At 37.5% G+C, this 22132-nt stretch overlaps 1 protein-coding gene across 1 annotated transcript in view; it reads left to right on the top strand.

The window, feature by feature from the left end:
* LOC145326069 (fasciclin-1-like) overlaps positions 1-22132 on the top strand; it is an 82260-nt gene that overhangs the window by 32807 nt on the left and 27321 nt on the right. The window contains exons 11-16 of the mRNA XM_080169164.1: positions 1586-1675; positions 3049-3092; positions 9630-9718; positions 10570-10635; positions 11659-11740; positions 12310-12370. Of these exons, the coding sequence (XP_080025290.1) occupies positions 1586-1675; positions 3049-3092; positions 9630-9718; positions 10570-10635; positions 11659-11740; positions 12310-12370 (432 nt within the window). The remainder of the gene's footprint in view (positions 1-1585; positions 1676-3048; positions 3093-9629; positions 9719-10569; positions 10636-11658; positions 11741-12309; positions 12371-22132) is intronic.

Raw genomic sequence — 22132 nt, 5'->3', positions numbered from 1 at the left:
ACCCATACTTAACCAATATTAAAACCATTTCAAAATAACATTCTAATTTTTATGAAATATTATTAAATGCAAAACATTTTCTATATTAAATTCAATTTTTAAGATTTTATCAACATCTTTCCTAGTTTCTAGGTTTTTTATAAAGAGTTGGTAAAGTTTTTAAAAGTGTTTTTTTGTTAACTGTACTAATGTTCATTAGAGAAAGAAAATATTATGATTTTTTGTAGCAAAGCTTAATCATACATAATTATAATTTATTTTGCTCTTCGGTCCAAATGACTTAAATGGGCACTCAAAGGAAGTGTGGGGGCTCATTACTTTTAATTCTATTGAAACTACACTGTAAAAGAGAACCATATCGCTTGAGCAATTAGCAAGATACACAAAGACAGAAACACAAAACCCTGTTATTTTTTTAAGGATATATTTTATGCCTGAGACTTTGGAAATCGTATGTGTCACCTTATGCTAGTTTTATGCTATTTTCCAAAAAAACACTACTTCCTATAACATTTTGATGATAAAAACAACCCTTAAAAAAATATGGCATTCAAAGAGTTTCCCTACTTTGGGATAAAATCTTTCCTGTTTTTGTACATTTTTGTAAATGTCTTATAATTGAATAACTGTATATATATGTACATTATGACAAGGATCACAACATCCATGAGTAAAGAAGCAAATATATGAAAACAACACGAATTAAGGGGACATGGTAGTCCCTAAAGCTTTAAAAACACGTTCTCTCATTCTAAGCTTAGAAGCTTTTTGGAACTTTATTTTATCTTTGGATGTACAAACTAACGGTGTTTAATCTTTTCAACTAAAAGATAAATATAGAAGGAGTAATTTTGATTATAATCATTGGGCATGTACATCAATTTATCGTCAATAGTCTTATCCCTGCAAGTAAATATCATCATAGAAACGAACGGATAAAGTAAAGTATAAAGTAGATGCTTTATTGAAAAGAAAATTTTTCAATCTTAATTAATATCTTCAAAGTGCAGTAGTTGAAATCTGGTCCCAAAAGGCAGACAAACAAATATTTGGAATTACAGAGTAGTATCTTCTTTGATACAAAAATACTTATTCTAAAGTAGACTTTAAACAAATATAATAATATTTATGTTTTAATGCATTCTTGGAGATAAATATTATCTAATTCGTTTACCTTACTTGAATGAAGCTCTTAGTTTTGAAGAAAATTATAAAAATAAAAAAAACATGAATGAAAATTATGGCTGACTTTGTTGACTATCATCTATGTCGAGAATAAAATATTAAGGAATAGTATTAATTAAAAATGGTCCTGACTGAAATATTATCGATCCTTATGTAAAATTAATAGGATATGAGTCTGTCTGTACCGAAGGATCTCGCGAACCCCTGAACATATATGACTCTCCTTTATAAAGTACATTCTCATGTCCTGGGAAGATTTACAGCTATTTTGGGGGAGATCATCCTTAGAAAAAAATCCCCTTCTCCCAATTTTTGGCGAGATCTTTTGGCACTGACTTAAAAAGCTTCGTCTATTAAATAAAATTTTGGTTTTATGTATTTTATGATATTGTTTTTTTAGATAGTTGATAAAGAGTATATAAACGCGAAAGTGGTTGAAGCTCATATTATACCTGGACAGCTACTGATTACAACTCTTATTCCAACACAGGTATCTATCTATCTATCTAGTTGAAGCTCAAATTATACCTGGACAGATACTGCTTACAACTCTTATTCCAACACAGGTATCTATCTATCTAGTTGAAGCTCACATTATACCTGGACAGCTATTGATTACAACTCTTATTCCAACACAGGTATCTATCTATCTATCTAGTTGAAGCACATATTATCCCTGGACAGCTACTGCTTACAACTCTTATTCCAACACAGGTATCTATCTATCTATCTATCTAGTTGAAGGTCATATTTAATCTCTCTTTACATGCATGTGTCTGTCTGTATGACTGTGTCTCTGTCCATTTTCAGTTTGTCTATATGCCTTTCTCTCTGTCTATATCCCTTTCTATAGCAAGAAATACATTTAAGTTTCGTAAGCTAGCTAAACAATATACAGACGTATAGACAGCTCCTAGATATCGAGTACCTACGCTATATAGACCAAGAAGGGAGGGAACATGTAACTGCAAATTATAATAGTACCCAAAGTTTTAAACTCAGTTATTTTATTGTTTAACACAAAAAGTTTTTGAATGTTTATTTGATTTTGGTTGGTTGATTAACACACAGAAAACCAAACAGACTGCGTGAATTGTATAAGAATTATTTTCTATGGGTATTTAAATAGTTACTAAGGTTGATTGGTGGGTTTTAGTAGGATTTTGTGACTTTAAAATCACATAACAGTAACGGGCGTACATAGACATAATTCTACTGTGATACATTCCAATATTTTGTTTTAGAACTCGCCATAAGGTGAAATCTATTTATAGAACAAATACAACCAAAAAATATAAAAGGGTTAACAACCAGTGTACATTATAATGTCTATTTTATATATATTTTAACATGTTGAATATTATAACGGGACTCTGTTTATGGTTTTGTAAATTACAACATCCCTACAATCGAAAAAATTCCGACGGTCAGACAAACGAACATTAACAAATATAAAGCACAATGCAAAAGAATCGCAAAAAAATTATTTATAAATATATTCTATAACCCCTTAAATACAGGATAATTAATATGAACATAGTTACATTATAAGACTTGATTATAGAGATGCTTTGTTTTATAACATTCTGTATCATTGCCCAAGGAATCAATTTTCCAAATATCATGTGTATTTGACATTTTTAAAGCAAGCAATCGTTATGTTTAATATTTACTTACATACCTCTGGTAAAGATTATAGATAGTTTAAATAGAACAATTCCAATATGCTTAGATTAACAGCAATACGTCCCACGCGGAAGGACGGACGGACCGACATTAAATGTAGAAAAGGAGAAGGGTGTGATAGTTTTAACCAAGTCTCAGGAAGATCAAAGTTAACCCTAATAAGTTTATAATTTTCAGGAATATGGAACAGTTGCTTATAGTCCAGATGATACAGAAGTTAGGTAAGATTTTATTTTCCACTGGAAACAAACCGGTTTTTAGCCTTATAGAAAATAAATGTCTTACTGTAAATGTCCACAGCAAACCAAATAAATAAAAACACATCAATCAAAATCAAATCGTCATCCTTTTTTTATGAATTTAAGTATAATAATTATTTAGAGTATTTTTGTAAATTACAAAAATAAAGATGTAAAAAAGAGGCTATAGATGAGTTCTAAAGTTTATAGTCATATTATGTCACAACCCAAAATCGTCCCCAAAATTGTTACGCCACCGAGTAAGAAAACGTTATATACAAAATTTTGGGACTAGTGTAATAAACAGCCCATTGTCCCCTCTCTCACTCTCTCTGTCGTCAACCTTTGTTTTTTAAATGCAAATAAAATGATTATCTAGAGTATTTTTATAAGGTATGAGATATATAAAAGAGACTTTAGCTGGTTTCTGAAGAGAATTAGACAAATCTAGTCACAACCCAAAATCGTATTAACTTAGATAGATTTCATAGTGTAAATATTAGTTAGAGATAACACTAAGATTCCCTTTTGAATGGTTTTGTCTAGACCTATTCACATATTCGGTATATTCCCATATTTCTAGAGGGGAGGGGTTATTTTTTTTCAGGGGGTGATTTTAAGTGGGAGGGTGGTGGTACCCTCTCACAAAATATCTATAAACCTTCCCTAGACCTATGAGAAGCATCACTGCATTAAAGAGAAACATATCGGTTCTGCAGTTAGTGAGATCTTACGCTTCACACATACATACAGACAGAATCCTGATACTTTTTTATGTTGTTAATATGCATGTTGGTCCTCCGTTAATATATCCGTAAATGAAAAATATTTTAAACTGTTAATTCTGTGCGACGTATGAATATAATTGTTCTGTTTTTTTTGTAAGAGGGTTTAGAGTGTGTGTGTGGGGGGGAGGTGTTGGACCCGTCCACCGACATAACGTTGGATCTTGATTTTTACTACTATCATATTTCTTCTAAATTATCATTTTCCTCCTTTCATGAATATGTAGCTATAATAAATGTGTACAGAAGTATAGAATAGCAAGGGATAAGACAATGGCAGATAAATTGATGTAAATCCCCAAAAATGATGCACAAATTACCTCTTCTTTAGATTACAAATAGTGGTTGAAACGTTGTGACACTCAACTTAATAAACCAACAAATCAAATTCAATAAAAGTCCCCAAAGTTGTTGAGCCAACGAATAAAAAAATGTTATTTTAAAACTTTGTTGACTAATGTAATAAACAGCCCATTGTCTCCTCCCTCTCTGAGCAGAATAGCATAAAATTATGTTGTCTGTCCGTCCGATTTAATTATTTATTGATAATAACTGCCGAATAAAATTAAGCCCGTGATTATTGCATATTGACCGCAAACGATCTTTTGAGAGAGAAAACCCGTATATTTATGCTTCATATTGAAAAGTTAGGTAAAAAAAGCCTCTAAGTAATAATATTTAATGTACCTAATTATTTTCTGTTTAATACTGTACTATTACATTATCCCAAATTGTTAGTTGTTAAGTCATGGACATAATCATCCTTATTTCAAAATAAATTAATTGGATGAAAATTGCTATTCTTAGTCAATTAATATTTTTCTTATTTGTGGTAAATCTCTTCATTTCTCCAATAAATGTATAAATAAAGATGTATAATCCAGACAACTACCTGGCCAAAGTTGTGGAGACTTTACGTACGCGTCTGCTAGCAAATTACTTTCTGTTCTCGGCAAATTTTATATTTTCAATGCTATTAGCTGATTTTAAGAACCCAATAAAAACTGGGAAAGGATCACAACACTGTGGACAAAATTACATGTAACTCATCCCCCCTCTTTGATTTTACTTCTATTCTCCGCCCATCTTTATTATGTTAAATGACCACTTCAAAGTTCATTCAATTATTTCATTCAATAGTAACCTCCTCCTACTTTATAATCTTTAGGGTGGCCCCTTTCAAATTATTTACGGGTTCTCTACTCGAACAGGGAGGGAAGGGACAGAAAAATAGCCTGAAACCATTCAAAGACTATAATTTAGGGACAAAATAGCCCAAATCCATCCCAGAAAAAGGTTATTGAATTGAGAACTTGGTGTACTAGTTAATGAGGTCTAACGCGAACAAGCAAAAATCTTTCATAAAATTTCATAAAATATGAAAGCGTATAACAAATAAAAAAACAAGTTAATCTGCAAATAATCAAACTAGCAAAAAGAAATAAAATAATGGTTTACTTAACTATCGAGTAGCTACGAAACAAAAGAATATTTTTCATATATTGTTCAATGTTCATGTTTGTAAGTGACCTATATTCTCATTTACCTTATTCATATAAATTAATTCCAAACTTTATACAAAATTACTAATAAGATAACATAGGCATTAAGATAATAAATGACTTCTGAACCGATTGTGTTCTCCATTTTAGAAAAGCTTCATATAGATCACGGAAAAGTTTGCGTCTGTACCCTGGGAGGAAGGGGACATTGGACTGTAAATTACAGCAGTACCCAAAGTTCCATAAACAAACTTTCTCAATAGTTGGCCTAAAAACTTTGGGTACTCCGATTGAATTTTGAATTTACTATTCATTTTATTATTCTTATTATTCTCTTACTTACTTACTTATGCCTTGGGTAGCCCTATGATGGGCATAGGCTACGGACAAGGTCTCTCCAATTCTTCTTTTCCTTTGCTAAGGCAACAGCATCACTCCATTCCATCTTCAAATCAATCATCTCTTTCTCCAACTCTCTCCTCCAGGTGTTCCTTGGCCTTCCTGGTTTCCTTTTCCCCTGGTGGGGATTAAAGTGTAAGGCCTGCCTAGTAATATCTTGGGGACTTTTTCTTAGGGTATGTCCTAACCATCTCCATTTTCTTTGCTTTATCACTGATCTTATATCTTTCATGTCACTTCTCAGAAGCAAATCTTTATTTGATATGATGTTAGGCCAGAAGATTTTATGAATCCTTCTCAGGCATTTGTTGATGAAAGTCTGGAGCTTAGTCTCATGGGTTTTATTTAGAAACCATGTTTCAGCTCCATAGAGCAGAACAGACATGACATTTGAGTTAAAAAGTCTTAACTTTGTGCGAACAGAGATGGTTCTTGAGTTCCAGATATTGTTTAGGCAAGCAAAAGCTGATCTAGCTTTACATATTCTAGCCTTAACATCTGCATTTGTTCCACCATATTCATCAATTTTACTGCCTAAGTATTCAAATGTGCTAACATCTTCCAAATTAATGTCGCCAATCTTTATTGGTTCTTGAGATGTGGCATTTATTCTAAGGATTTTAGTTTTGGGAACATTTATATTTAATCCAATTTTCTTGGAAGTTTCTGCAATCCTATTCGTCTTTCTCTGCATTTGATGTCTGGTTGTAGAGAGTAAACCAATATCATCTGCATAGTCCAGATCATTAAGATGATCAGTAACGGTCCACTGAATACCATCTCTTGCTTCACACTGTCTCATGATCCAGTCTATAGCAAGGAGAAAGAGAAAAGGGGAAAGGAGACATCCTTGTCTGACCCCAGTTTTAATAACAAACAGATCAGACAGTTTCCCCTTGAACATCACTTTACCACCACCATCTTCGTACATAGATTTGATAATGTTGATGATCTTGATTGGGATGCCATAGTGTCTCAAGATCTTCCACAGTGATGTTCTGTCCAGTGAGTCAAATGCTTTTTTGTAATCTATAAAGTTTACAAAAAGCTGAGAGTTCCATTCCTTAGATTGTTCTATTATTATTCTAAGTGTTGTAATTTGATCAATTGTTGATCTATTTGATCTAAAACCAGCTTGATTTGGTCTAAGCTTTTCATCAACTTTAGTTTTGATCCTGCTTAGAATAATTCTGCTTAGAATTTTGCCGGGAACTGATAAAAGCATGATTCCTCTATGATTTCCACATTGAGTCAAATCTCCTTTTTTTGGTAAAATGGTGATGTGACCATTTTTCCAGTCCTCGGGACAAATCTCATTATTCCAGATTTTGTGTATGAGGGGTAAAAAGGACTTGGCTGAGAGTTCTATGTCGGCTTTTAATACTTCAGCAGGAATATTGTCAGGACCAGCAGCTTTGTTATTCTTGAGAGTCTTTAACGCTTCCTTGATTTCTTGCAGGCTAGGGGGCTCAGTGAGAATATCAAGTGTATCTTCAGAAGGTGGGATATCAACTTCTTCTTCAGAAGAGGGTACATTTAGGATATCATTGAAATGTTCAGCCCATCTGTTCAGATTATCTTCATCAGTTTTCAACAGATTACCTTGTTTGTCTCTGATGTGTGAACTAGATTTGTTGAATTTACCAGTCAGTATTCTGGTGATATCATAGACCTCTTTCATCCTATTTTGTCTTGCAGCATTCTCAGCTTTTGTTGCAAGTTCTTCAGTGTAGGATCTTTTATCTCTTTGAGCGCTCTTTTTTATGGCCTTGCTAAGTCTATTGTAAGAAGCTTTGTCAGCCTCATTTTCTGTATCAAGGACTTTTTTTCTCAACTCTTGTCTTTCGTTCATAAGGTTGATGGTATTTTGAGAAATCCATGGTTGCTTTTCATTTTTCTTGAAACCTAGATATTCTTTACTGACTTCATTATAGACAGTTTTGATTTCTTCCCAGGATTCTTCAACAGTATCATCTTCAGTGGGTGTCAAGGCCTCAAAACGATTATGAAGGTTAAGCTTAAAGGTATTTAGCTTGTCTTGATCTTGAAGAGCACTTATGTTGTATTTAATCCTTGGGTTTTGGGCTGATTGTTGTTTTTTAAGTTTTAGCTTAACAATGGAAGAGAGTAGAAAATGATCCGAGCTTACATCTGCACCTCTTTGTACTTTTACATCAAGAAGGGATCTTCTGAACTTCTTGGAGATGCATATATGATCAATCTGGTTTAAAGTAGCTTGATCTGGTGATTTCCACGTGGCTGTATGAATCTTCTTGTGAGGGAAAAGGGTTCCACCTATCACCAACTTATGCTCTGTACAAAAACTTACAAGTCGGTCTCCATTATCATTCATGGAACCAAGTCCATGTCTACCCATAACTTCCTCCATGTTTTCATTGTTATCACCAACTTTGGCATTGAGATCACCGATGAGCATGGTAATGTCCTTCTCTTTTTGACCATCCCTGTAAACTTTGTCAAGTTGGTCATAGAAGTTGTTCTTGACATCATCATCTTTATCCTCAGTTGGGGCATAGACTAGTATTAGCCGCAGATTTATCCTCTTGTTAGAGGTTTTAAAATAAGCTTCCATTATTCTTGGGCCATGTGGTAGCCAACTTATCAGAGCCTTGGAGGCATCGGCTGTAAGGATAAGTGCTACTCCCTGGTGGTGACCTAGTGCCTCATCTTGTTGGCCAGAATATAGTATTCTCATGCCTGAGAGATGTTTGAAGTCACCACTTCCAGTCCATCGTGATTCAGTGATGCCTAGAACATCAATCTTGTACTTCGTCATTTCTCTAATAATGTTTTCTACTCTTCCTGCCTGGTACATTGTTTGTACGTTCCATGTGCAAATTTTGGTTGATCTACTAGAGTTGAGGAGCCTCGGTCTACCTGGTCTGCTAGCAGTTTGCCAGCCAGACGTCATATTGTTGTTGCCAACAGCCTCAGTCATTGGATCAGAAGAATTTCCCATACTTTCCTCTGACCCCATTATATTTGTTAGGTTAACGTAGTAAAAATTGAAAGAGTAGGTGTAAAAGGGAAAATTTGAAATGCAGTATTTTTTAGACGCTTCACGCAAGAGAAAAAGACATCAAAATAAAAGACATGACAGATTATGAATATTTTTTTCTGAAGTTTTGCTAGAACATATTCCTTTATCTTTCTAGTAGAGAAGATAAATTACCTACAAAGTATGAGAACATTTGGCAATTTCCTTATATCATAATTGGACCAAAAATTAACTTTTTGGAGAAAAAAAATGTATTTTTCTTGGGTTATACATTTTTTTTTGGTGAATAACAAAAATATCAAGTGAAAGCCCTGAATATTTGATTCAATCTTATATAAGAATACTAGTAGCTTCGCCCCAAGGGGATGGTGGGGGATGACAGAAAAACAGCCTGAAAACACCAAAAGATATTTATAAAGCTTCCTCTAAAAAGCCAATAAAATAGGAAAACATTTTAGACAAAAAAATACATTATAATATTTTTTTATAGATAGGGAGCATATGAAATAACAACATATCTACGAGGAATACTGAATTAATTTACAACCCGTTCTTCACTTCAATATTATTTTATCAAGTACAAAATTTATCGAGTTAAAACAATAGAAAATAATTTTATACGTGGAATTCTGTAACTGATAACTTCAATATTTGCTAAAGTTTAGGGAGGGAGGAGACATTGGAAATTAAAATTATTTTATTCCTTCGCTTTATAGATTTGGGTACTATGATAAATTCTATATTCAAACCAACAGTAGTCAAACTTTTCAACCAATAATTTTAATCTAAAAATCTAAATATCAATGTTTTTTAGGGTAAATGTGAGCATGCAGCCTAGTCTGGAGGGAGGTAGTGTTATGGTCCGTTCCAATACCATCGTTGGTGATAGGGTTCATCCTCCAGGTATGTTTTTGTTTGTATAATCGTCAGCTTGTCTGTATATCCATCTCTCTGGAGCTGTCAGTCTGTCTAAAATAAGAAGTTTTAAAAGGTTTGAGAGGGGTAATCGAACGTATTTGAAAAACGTTTTTGATAGGGTTAGAACTCCAGGTATGTTTTTGTTTGTATGTTCATCAGCTGGTCTGTATATCCATCTATTTGTTTGTCTGTCTGTCTAAAATAAGAAGTTTTAACAGGTTTGAGAGGGGTAATTAAACGAATTTGAAAAACGTTTTTGATAGGGTTAGAACTCTAGGTATGTTTGTCTGTATATTATTTTTCATCAGCTTGTCTGTCTATCCATTTGTCTGTCTGTCTAAAATAAGGTGTTTTAATTAAAGGTTTGAGAAGAGGAATCTAATATGCAGTGTTGCGGAGCCGGAGCCGGGAGCCGCCATATTTTGCTGTAGCCGGAGCCGTAATTTTCGTTAAAAAACGGCTACGGCTCCGGACTAGATAAACAAAGAGATTTTTTTAAAATTATAAATTGGTAACTCTGTTTTGTCATGTGCAAATGCCCCTTTTAAGTTTTCAAAAGTCAAAAATAGACGTTTATATATCTGTCAATCAGTTCTATGTATATTTGTCTGCCTTTTTTAACTGTTCAGGTACGTTCTATTGCCATCGTCGGTCTGTATATCTGTATGTCTATTTCAATCTACTAAACTATCTATCTATTTATCTAGGTTTGGTTGTATCAAGAATTGTAAAGGGAAATATACCAGTTCAAAATAGAATTATCTATCTATCTATATTTGATTTATATATATACATATATATCTAATCATCTATGATCTATCTATCTATTTATCTAGGTTTGGTTGTATCAAGAATTGTGAAGGGGAATATACCTGTTCAAAATGGAATTGTTCATCTTATAGGTAATTCAGTCAGGGATCTAAAAGGATAAGACATTGACCGATAAATTCAAGTACATCCCAAATGATGAAATACAAAAAATACCCCTTCTGTAGATTCAAATTCACTAAAGTCCCCTGAGTTATCAAGCCAACAAATAGGAAAACATTATTATAGGACTTTGGGGACTAGTGTAATAAACTGCCAATTGTCCCCTCCCTCTATATATTTCAGTTCATAAAGTTAAGCTTCTCTGGAAATAAAAAATGGGGGTGGTGTATCCCACATAAATGCTACTACTAAACTGGTGGTTTCTCCCCCTAGTCTCTAGGGGCTTCCCTCCAAAGGGGATGTTGGGGCTACTCCACCCCAATCACATAAATTTGATTATTGTTTGGGAAAGGTGGCCATATTTTTGGATACTACAGACAGTCAGACATACTTTTACTTTGTATTATACATGTGATTGCGTTCTTAGCATCTAGAGACTCTGTATTTTAAGATTAATTAAAGATAGCATAAAACTATTCTAAAGCATAAATCTTAAAATGTAAATCTATCTCGGGTATTATGTAAAGCTTCCCTAAATTGAAGAACTCAATCGTTTTAGTAGTAGTATCATAGAAAGGTTTCGTGATGTTTTATTTCACTAAAAATTTATACAAACATAATATTTATCCATATAACATTACATATGGCAATATCTTAGTTAGTTTATAAATCTACGCTCACATTTACCAAATATACATACTAAGAGTTTTTGCGTTTATTATTCAACGTTTTTAGTTGATATTCAAACCTATCACCTCTTCGACGAAGAGCGGACGCGCTACGCTTTGATCCAAGTCCCTTTTGATGATTAAAGTCCCTCCACAGATTATGACGTCATACGATATAATAACCAATGAGAGGCCAGCATACATTTTACCGTTGGTCAATTACAGTGTATACTGGCCTCTCATCGGCTATTCTATCGTATGGCGTCATAATCTGTGGAGGGACTTTTATCATCTTCTTTGATCCATGGTGACAGGTTTTGTGTTTAGATAAACCATTGATGATTGTAACTCGAAGTTTGTATGATTATGTTATGGAAGAAGGTAGAGATCCAAATAATAGATTATACAGGTATATTTATTCATCGTATTATAGACAGATTTCCGCGGATAGTAAAATGAAAAATCAAAAGATTAGTTCCAGTTGTGTTGGATCCAAGGAGCCGAACAGGCTCGGGCTAACAAAACTAGTGTTAATTTTATGATTCGTAGAAAAATTGTCTATAATACGATATATGCTTTTTTATAGCTTATAATTAGTTCTAATCCGGCGGATATTTATCGGTTTCAAATCAATACTAGAAGATATTTCACGTGTGACGTTTATTCAAAAAATTATTAGTATGAGGAGGTTACAGGTTCTAATCTCGGACCGACACCGCGTTAAAACTGAAGACGTTCCTACTGCTACTATGTCAGGTGCGCGACATAAATAGTAGGGAGAATGCCTTGGCCTATATATATATAGGCGCAACTCATTACCATGCATGCACAGTTAGGACTTCTCAGACAAGGCTCGTGCAATCAAAGGGTTTAATAATTAGATAATAGTAATGAACGATCTTATTTTTTTTAATTAGGACAACTGCACTGTTGATAAGTAGATAAATTGATAATGTATTTTAAATATATTATTTTTAGTTTTGCTCAGCTAATATTGGACAAAGGAGGTATCTTTGCAGAAGCTATTCGGGAAGAAAAGGTATTATAAATATTAGAATAATCCGCTGTTTCCCTGAAATCCACAGCGACAGCAGAAATTCCCCCCCCCCCCGCCTCCCCCCTTCCTACCTTAATCTAAAATAAATTTAAAATAAATATTCATGGAAAATAATTCCCCACCCTCCTAATTATCATTTTTTTTAGTGTGACAGTTTTCTTTGGTTCCTAGAGGGTGAGGGAGGCAATGTGATATTTATTACATTGGTCCCCAAAGTCCTATTATAACATTTTCTTATTTGTAAACCAACTTTGGACACTTAGTGAAATTTGATTGGCTAATTCATTAAGTTAAGTGTTCAAACGTTTAAACCACAAATTTTAGTATACAGAAGGATTAATTGTGTGTGTCATAATTGGGAATGTACATTAATTTATCGGCAATTGTCTTATCCCTTTAGATTCATAGAACTTTAAGCATCTTGTGGTAAATGCACTAAATAATCAATCATTGGTGTATTTGATTGTTTTAAATGGGGGAATGGGGGCTGACTTTCCCACAATCTTCAGGAATATGACCTAAAGGATTTTGTTTAACCTATCCTCCCCCAAAATAAATCGTAATTATTTAAATAATTTACAATAATTTCTCATTAATTTAGAAGCAAACTATTCAGCTTAATAACAAAAAAAAAGATTTTATTTTATAAATAAGTTTTTTTGTATTTTTCTAAACAAATCCAATTAGGATTTGATTGGGTCATTACCCAGGGCATTTGGTCAAATTATTTTCTCAGGTTTTTATCTTAAGATTTTGGTAATATCAAACTTAATAGTTTCGTAAATTGTTCAAAAGTACATCTGAAATTATTGAAAAGGTTGGGGACTTATGAATTGCACTGGTACCCAAAGTTTTATAAACAAGTTCTCTCATTTATTTACTTAAAAACTTTATCTAATAGTTTAGAATCTTAATTAGTTTATTTAAACTATTTACAGAAAGGGTAATTTTATTTATCATTATTAGAGATTCCTAAAACAATCTATCGTCCATTATCTTATCCCCCAAGAACACTGCTCCCCTCATTTATATAGGTTGATATGTCTAGTCTATTCTCAAATTTCTTGCCTACCCACTGTTGGGAGGCCAGAAGAAAAAAGTTTATTTTAGTGTTAGGCAATTGTATTGTGGTATTCGGCAACCGTGAGCCATGTCTATGGCACCCCTGATCTGGGGTTCGGTGGAGGGTCAATGGCCCTCCCCCGAGTCCTGGGGAAGGGGTCTAGTGACCCCCTCCCTACGCTTAGAATTAATGATTGAATCTGTCATGTTTATTATGGTTAACTGTATTCTTAATTCTCCCCCGCCCTTTCCAGGGATGGGGGAATCATTATTGCCCAAACTGACCACTGTATATGTATTATTTATGCTTTTATGTTATGATTATTTATTCCTATCCATGTAATTATTGTTTGTTGTATATAGCTTCAGTATCTCTTAACCCTTCAATAAAGTGACAACTGAAAATAGATGTTGATCATTATCTAGTGAAAGCTAGAGAAGCGTAGCTTCTCTATAGTAAGGTGTCCACGTCTGTCACACTGCCGTAATCTAATTGAACTCCGGTGTCTGCCATTTATCCTCGGCGGATACCACAACTTTGGTGACAGCTGTGTGAGATTACGGTGAACCACAAGTGTAGAGCAGACGCGCATCTGAGGCTAAGGTACTCCCAGCAGTGAATCTGGCAAAACTGACGCAAGCAACCTGAATTACCCACCCTGGACAGCAAAGTTTAACTCTGCATCCGGCAGTTGTGGAAGCGAGACAGCGAAATCTGACGAATAACCGCGAGCAGCGCTGATATCTAACGGAGAATTGAGCGCCAAAAGGGCTGAAACAGGCCTGCGGACCGGCTGAAACAAGCCAAATAAGTGTAAACGGCTGGAAATAGGCCAACTTTACTGCAAGAAATAGCAGGATCCGAACCAGTGGCGCTAGCAGGACGGGACATTCCCTGCCGCCATCAGCCGGATTTGGATCAGCGGCGCTAGCAGGACGGGACATTCCCTGCCGCCGATAGGCTGAAACATGCCACATAGCTGCAAGCTGCGAGCTAACATACGAGTGTAGTGCACCAGAACAGAGAAAAACTACGTCAACCCCGAGTATCCTGAGAAGCTACAACGCAGCCACCCATCTAGAAAACAGATATTATATCACATTTGCAGGGATTACCACCCTAGTGTGATGGCCAAACAATAGATTTATGAGCAAAGCTTGGCAAACAAATTGTTGTGTTGTGATAAATCTAAGAATAGAACAGGCTTGGATTACTGTGTATTGTGATAACAGCTAAAAATAGAACAGAGTTAGTAAACAAATCTGTTATGCAATTGTGATAAGGACAAAAATAGAAGCTAGATGTAATATAATCAAAACAATCTCAAGCCCACAGCACAACAACAATACACCCCTTATTCCAAGGGACAGGGAGGGGCCCCTCTCCATTGAAGGCAAATACAATCAGGGTGATATAATAGATAAGCCTAAGATTAAGAAGAAAAGGCCCTATTACACCAGCACACAGTTACCCCCCTCCCTCACAGGGGGAACGGACGGAGTTACCCCCGTCCCCTCACGCGCTTCCCCCTTCCTACCCACACTAGACTAAGTCCGTCTGTAGTGTGGAGCTAGCGATCGGATACACAGAGCGCCATTCACGGGTAGCGCAACAGAGTGCGGAAAATATCATAAATCCAACGGACGAAGCGGACCAATGAGAGAGCGAGTTGAGGGGTGAGAGCGCGTTTTCCCCGTGTGCGCGGATTTGACGGCGCGAACGCGCGTTACAAGGACAGGAGATTCCACGCACACACACACACACACACACACACACACACACACTCACACCAGAGCGGAGCTACTCCATAGCATTTAACAGGGGTATTTTTAGCAAATAAAGAATTGCAAGTTTCTTTCCTTCTAGCTCTAGTGTGATAAGGGAAAACCCAATCAGTTCCTGACAGCAGTTCAGACCCTCAACATCTATCTACCTCTACCAGCCTACCCTACAACCTCAACACCTAACTAGTGATAAGTACAGCTAAGCTATATCTTTGTAACTAAACTCCCAACCTAGTGATACAAACAGTGTTGGCTGTTAGGCTAGGAAGCCTCAAGTGACAAACCATTCAATTTTAGTACTGTATAACTTTGTGCCCGCCGTTTCACCGTTGATCCAATGGACCAGCATCAAGCCCCAGGAGGTGACCAAGCCCCAGGATGGCTCCAGGATGACCCTCAGCCGGCCCCAGCCGAGTACCGCAAGCTGATGCTGAGCAATCTGCCGGAGTTTAGAGGGCCGCCCAAGCAATCCTGGTCGGCACATATCCGCAGACTTGAGATGTCATGGGCGGCTTACCGCGTACCACCTCATGATTCCCTCAACCGCCGCAACGCCCTACTACTGTCACTGGTAGGGCAAGCGGCGGAAATGGCGTCCCATCTGTTTGGCGAGGCAGGCCAAGCCTTGACCTACGAACAGGTCAAGACCGAGTGTGAGTTGCTATTTCGCCCTGCTTTTGAATCCCAAACGCTTAAACAAGCGTTTAGGGATTACAAGCAACACTCGACAGAACCTATACAAGCGTACATATCAACTAAGTGCGCCTTGTATAGGGACGCCTACAACCATGAGGATCTTGAGTTGTTGGTGGACGAATTAAATCGTGGAATTCGTAACGCCAACGTAAAACGCCTCATGATGAACCATGAAATTACGAGTGTACCTGAGTACACTCGTAAGGCCATGTTCACCGTGACCATGGTTACTAAGCAGCTGAAGGAAGGTGTGTGCTTAGTGGACTCGACCGACGGGCTGACTGGATCTGCCTGCATCCAGTTGCCCCAATATGACGAGTCGGAGCCAATGGAGATTGGCTCCTTGGCTCCGGGTCTCCACCAGATGGGGAAGGTCGCTCCAGATGACAAGGTTCCAGGCCGCTGCTACCGCTGCCAGGGGAGAGGCCACCGAGCTCGAGACTGCCCAACGCCTGTGGAAGTTAGCCTAGAGGAGAGACGCACCCAGCCACGCCGTGACCGTTCTGCCAAGTGTGAGCGTTGCCACTATGACGGTCACACGGCGGCCGATTGTAGAGCCGACTGGGCCCAGGTAGCCAGCCGCAGGCGCACCGCCGACAAGGGTGCCCCTCCAGGGAAGCCCAGCAGAGTGGCCCATATGGAAGGGAGCGCGCCCCCAGCACCACCACAGCAAGCAGCCGCCCCCAGAGCTGCGGACCGAGCCGATGGGATGCCGCAGTTTGGGACTGTCCCAGCTAGGATCAACGTACTGGGCGGCGCGGCTGAACCCAACCGGGTTGGCCTAGGCTTCAGTCTTAACCATCTGGGGCCAGAGCTGATACAGCCCAACAACATAGCCGAGCCAGAGGTGCTGAGGCCCCAGCCTTTTAGCCTCAACATGATGGAACCTGCCCGACTGAGCCTACCCAGCAAGAGTGGAGGGGCGCTGCCCAGCGTCCCTGAGACGGTGTATGGGGAGGCCCTGGCAGCCGCTGAACGAGAGAGGCAGGAGGTGCTAGCCAGCACCTCTGCATCGATGTATGGGACGCCACCCGGCGTCGCCACCTGGGATGATGGGGGGGTGCTATCCAGCGCCTCCCACCTGGTGCCTGGGGCGACAACCGTCGCCGCCACCGAGAGACCTGAGTCCTGGAACGAGCCAGCGGTCCCAGAGGAAGGGGTGACACCCGTCACCCCCAGCCAGCCAGCGCCATCAGCCTGCAGGGAGAGCCCAGCTACATGCCAGCCAGCGCCACCAGCCTGCAGGGAGAGTCCAGCTACATGCCATCCAGAGCCCCCTGCCAGCCAAGGGAACCCAGCTGCTCAACATCAGGATAAGTTGAATTCGTTAAATGTGTTGTATCCAAAATATTGTAAACACCCAGCCTTGCCTGTGCCCCCTGCACCTGAGGCTGGGGAGATTGAAATTTGGGAAAATAAGGACTTGCCTGTGCCACATGCACCTGAGTTCCTAGGGCAGGGGAGGGCAGTGAGTAAGGGCGAGCCTGTGCCACATGCACTTCAGCCCCATGCCACTGGGCATGCCTTGGACAAGGGAAGGGAGCACTTAGGGCTAGGGGAGCCGACACCCAGGCAAGTGCCAGTCGCTTGCCAGTCTGTCATTGGGGAGGGTATCGGGGTGCCTAGGCCGCATACAGATAACGCTCAATGGAAATTTGTATCTAGCCAGGAGCAGCCCAGCCGTGTCCAGCCCCAAGAAGCAGCCGTGACCAGAGCTGAAGATCCCCAGCCGCGTGTACGAGGAAGATGGTTACCTGGAAGCCTCTCCCATTGGTGGATGGTCCTGTGGGGCCTCCTGCTGGCAGCCGTGTGTGTGTGCGAATGGGGCGTTTGTCCATAGTTAGGTATGGAGACCGCTCTTCTATGAGTACTACTAAAACCTAATTTTAATGCAATACACATAGACATTCTCATCGTCGGTTCGTTTGTTTAGAATGCTTAACCCTCTATTCCCACAAGTATAATACGAATTTGGTTGAGCTGGTGGAAGCTCAACAAAAGACCCACGCGAAGTATTATGTTGCTTTAACCTAAGAATAAATGGTTGGTTTTGATATTCGATCAGAATTGTATAAGTATATTAAGTATTAAGGAAGGAAAATGTTTTTATAAAGTGTATTTATATCACAAGTGCATAAGTTATGTATGAAAATATTTACAGGATAAGTGTTAAAATTATAAGTAGAGTAGGACAGAAATATGCCCTAAGTCCCAAGCAGTGAATTGTGCTAAGTGTTAGAGTTCTAACATAAGGCCTGAGCTCAATTCATGCTAAGTACTAAGGGGCCTAAATTTAAACTACAATGCATGCCAAACAACTAAGTCATTACCTTTTAAAGCCAGAAAGAGAAGTTGATGGTAGGAGAGTTAGTAAATAACTGAATAAATTCAAGAGGTACATGCTATAACATTAGCTCTGGACCAGGATTTTAGTGTTTGTCTGTGCAATTAAATATCTGTGTGTTAATATGTGACGTAAATCAGGCATGGTTGTAGGCATACATATTTGAACTAGTTGTTTGTATGATTACATTAACTATAAACATAATATCTTTAATAAACATATACTATTAGCAAATCACATACAGATTACCATGAATAGGCTAGCGTTACCCATATATTGTGTCATATAGGTAAGGATAGGCCTATGAATGCATAAATTGATACAAATAATGCCTTGGGCCTAGCTAAAGTAATTGTGTCTTGCCCCTGAGTGCTACTAGTTAATTGCAGGGCACGTGTCAATCAAAGGTTCATAATATGATCTATAAAGTGTTGACTTTATATCAAGCATAGATAGATAGTTGTGGATGCGAAGCATTTCTGTAAAAGTCTCATATGTACGTTCAAAGAATTTGAAAATTGAGGATCGCATCTCCAATGGGGGTAAGTTGTTAAAAAAGAAAAAAGAGAAAAAGAAAAAGTTTAGTAGTCCCAGTATATAGGCATATATAATAAACTATAAATGTATTCCAAGCTAAGTTAAATACGCTTTCCATTAAGAAAGTATGCTTTGCGTATTTTCATAGCTGGGTATACAAGATGATAAACCTCCCAAATAGAATACATTCTTTTCTTGAGGGGTTTAGTTTTATCTAACATTGTCACATCAATAAATGTTTTTGCGTTGGTTGTTCTGGATAGTTCAGCTTCTTCTGATGATGAACTAGGTGGTGAAGTGCTCCCGTTCGAAGTGTAGGTTGAAGTTGGGGGTGAGGTAGATATGTAGCCAAGGGCGTCCACTTGTGCTACCTCGTTACCATTCTCGTCCAAGGTGATTGAGTGATTTTCCAGGTCATAGTAGAGTTGGTTGAGGTCATTTGTAGAGAGGGATAGTGTGCTGCTGGAGCTAATGTCACTATCGGTCTCCACTCTACTATCTTCTCTGGTATTCAGGGCTGTATTTAACAAGAAATTCCTGATGGTGATGGACAGGTTCTCTGAGAATCCATCGTACTCTGGTGTGGTGATAATGTTGTTGTTCTCGTCTATAGTGTCAAGGTGTTGACAGGAACACAACCGCAATCCGTCCAAGGTAGGGTGGTGGTAGGGCTCCAATACTCCATGATCATCTAGGTTATCTCCAGGCTGGTCCATGGTAGATCCTAAAAAGAGTTAGTGCGCGTGCTCCAACCGGTTCCTTGGGGTATCCTGGCTATGGTAATCTAAACAAAAGAAGTTTTAATAATCTTTTATTAATCCTTTTATCCCTGGGATATTCTAGAAATTCTTTCGTTACAGATAGACCTATAATGGATTGGTTAGTTATCTCTATTTCTGTTAAATATAACTGTTTCCTGAATATAAACAATATTTTATATAAAAATGTATAAGTACAATTAGTATTTACATATCGTATTATTTTCTTTGGTTACATTACTCGTATGTATGTAAAAATATAAGATTTTACTAACAATAGTTGGTAACCCTTTGTTTGTATATTTTGTATATGTACATATGGTTTATACCATTGTTGGCATTAGCTGTATTTATGTTATTTTTAACATGAATAAATTTTAATCATTTTAAAGACTAATATCTTACATTACGTCGTTGTCAAGTGTACCTTATAGACTTAATATCTACAAAATATATCGTTCGACGTCCGTAATTAAATTTTACGTAACAATAAGTTGTCAACCCTTTGTTTATGTTTTGGGCGGTCAAAAGTGATAGGGGTTGGATTTGAGCGAGGTTATAAAAAGCTGGCGGCCCAGTAATTATGCTCATTTATATAATAATTGTCTTTGCGAGCGGAGCTTGCGTTCGAGTGTTTAATTTTACCGCTAAATTCCAAGAGAATTTATATAAAAGTGATAAAATATAGTAACCCGTTTGTTTTATATGAATGTTTTTATGTTATAGATCGTTGATATGCCCATTATTGCATTCGTTAGCCGCTATTGAAGACTCAAGATTCTTATTTTCTTCGTCGATAAGGCCTTTATCACTGTATTTTTAAACGAAAGTGAGTTAGAAGCAATATGGGTACATCTTCAATATATGACAATTTTGTTTTATATAATATTTGTAGTTTTGATAGGACATATCTGAGTCATCAGGTAAATTGATGTACCTTGTTTTGTTTACGTTTTCCGTCTGCAAAAGTTAAATTCGTTCATCGTAAACAAAACTTATATTGACACAGATATGTTCCATCATTCTATTCGTTTTAACTTTTGATTACAGCGTTCCCCTTTTTATAATCAAAACTTATTGAGTCCTGATTCAAATCTTCTAAAATAATTTTACTATAGGTTTTAAAATAAGATTTTCTTTTTACTTAATTCAATTATAATGACGCTAATTGATAGGTTATTTACGTTACGAGTAACTCAACCATATTTATTTTAAAATGGTCGCTTACAAAAATTATATTTAGCTAGCTTTATCTAAAGTGTTTTTAAAACATCATTGAAGATATTCAGATTTAGCTAGTACATAAGTTTTTAATTGCTTGATACATCATAATGAATATGTTTTTTGATAGCTCAGCGATAGCTATTTTTAAGCGTTGAATCATGTAAAATTAATTACATATTCTTTAACTTAATTGAATCTAATAAAACAAAGTTTTAATGTTTGAATAGCTTAACGATAGCTATTTTTAAGCGTTGAATCATGTAAGATTAATTACATATTCTTTAACTTAAAGAGTTTTTACTTTTAGATGATAAATCAAAGTTTTAATGGTTAGGAGGTTCAACCATAGTTGCTTAGAATACAAAAAAAAATATTCGTGTGTACAGTCTTTTTCATAAAATTAACTTTACTATATTGCCTTTCAGAATCTCTAGTCCTCTATTTTAAATTTACATTCGCTCATAATGTATATACCTGACAGTTTGGACGCGCATCAGAATATTAAGGAAAGATTCGAGGAATCAATGAGAGCGGCTGCGGCCACTCTTGCCAATTCCTCGTTTCTTGAAAACTCCTTAGACGACTCGAGTTCAGTGTACAGCGACCAGTCTGGGATGCCAAGCCTTGCTGATGTCGATGACTATGGGAGTACAAGTACTTTTGATACTGTAGAGTCCGAAAGGGATCAGGGGGAGATGTTTGGCAACGAGCATCTCTCACTGATGCTTAGTAGAACGATACAAATCATCTGGTCTCTCCTCAATTCGGTGATGCAGAACTCCTGCGGTGACATTGGTGACGATGTTGCCGGAGGTGATTCTGGGTCTGCCGAGTCGAGGAGAGACCAGAAGACGAGTCTGGACACATTCAACATGGATGGCTTAATTAACATGTTGTTGGGTTTAGGCTTGTTTTCATGTGCTCTCATAGTGGTCTTCTTCGGTGCTGTAGGGCTTGAGACTCTAACACGTATTGACAACACCTCAGACAGGTCGCTGGCTCGCTGGATAAGAGATGTATGTACGCGCCTCCGAAACATAGGCGTCAGGACCATTGAGCTTCTTCACTGCGGTAACAGGACCAACAGGACTAGATCTGGGGCTATGTCGCCAACTGCGGAGCCGTCGGACACCATGTATGAAGCCGCGTCCTCTGAGATTGATGATATTCTGTCAGATACACAGGTGAGTTTTCTTCTGTTGTATATTTCTTTTCTGTTTTGTATAATTTTTTCTAGCCACCCGTTTTGTCTAATAAAGCATCATGTTGTTGCAGGGTTGTTCTGTCCTATTCTCACTTCCTCAACGTTGACTTTCGGCTCTTCCATATATATCGCTC

Source organism: Acartia tonsa, chromosome 8 (genome assembly GCF_053477335.1).
Source record: "Acartia tonsa isolate MP-2025a chromosome 8, ASM5347733v1, whole genome shotgun sequence".
NCBI lineage: Eukaryota > Metazoa > Arthropoda > Copepoda > Calanoida > Acartiidae > Acartia > Acartia tonsa.
This window is presented reverse-complemented; position numbering and strand designations above follow the sequence as displayed.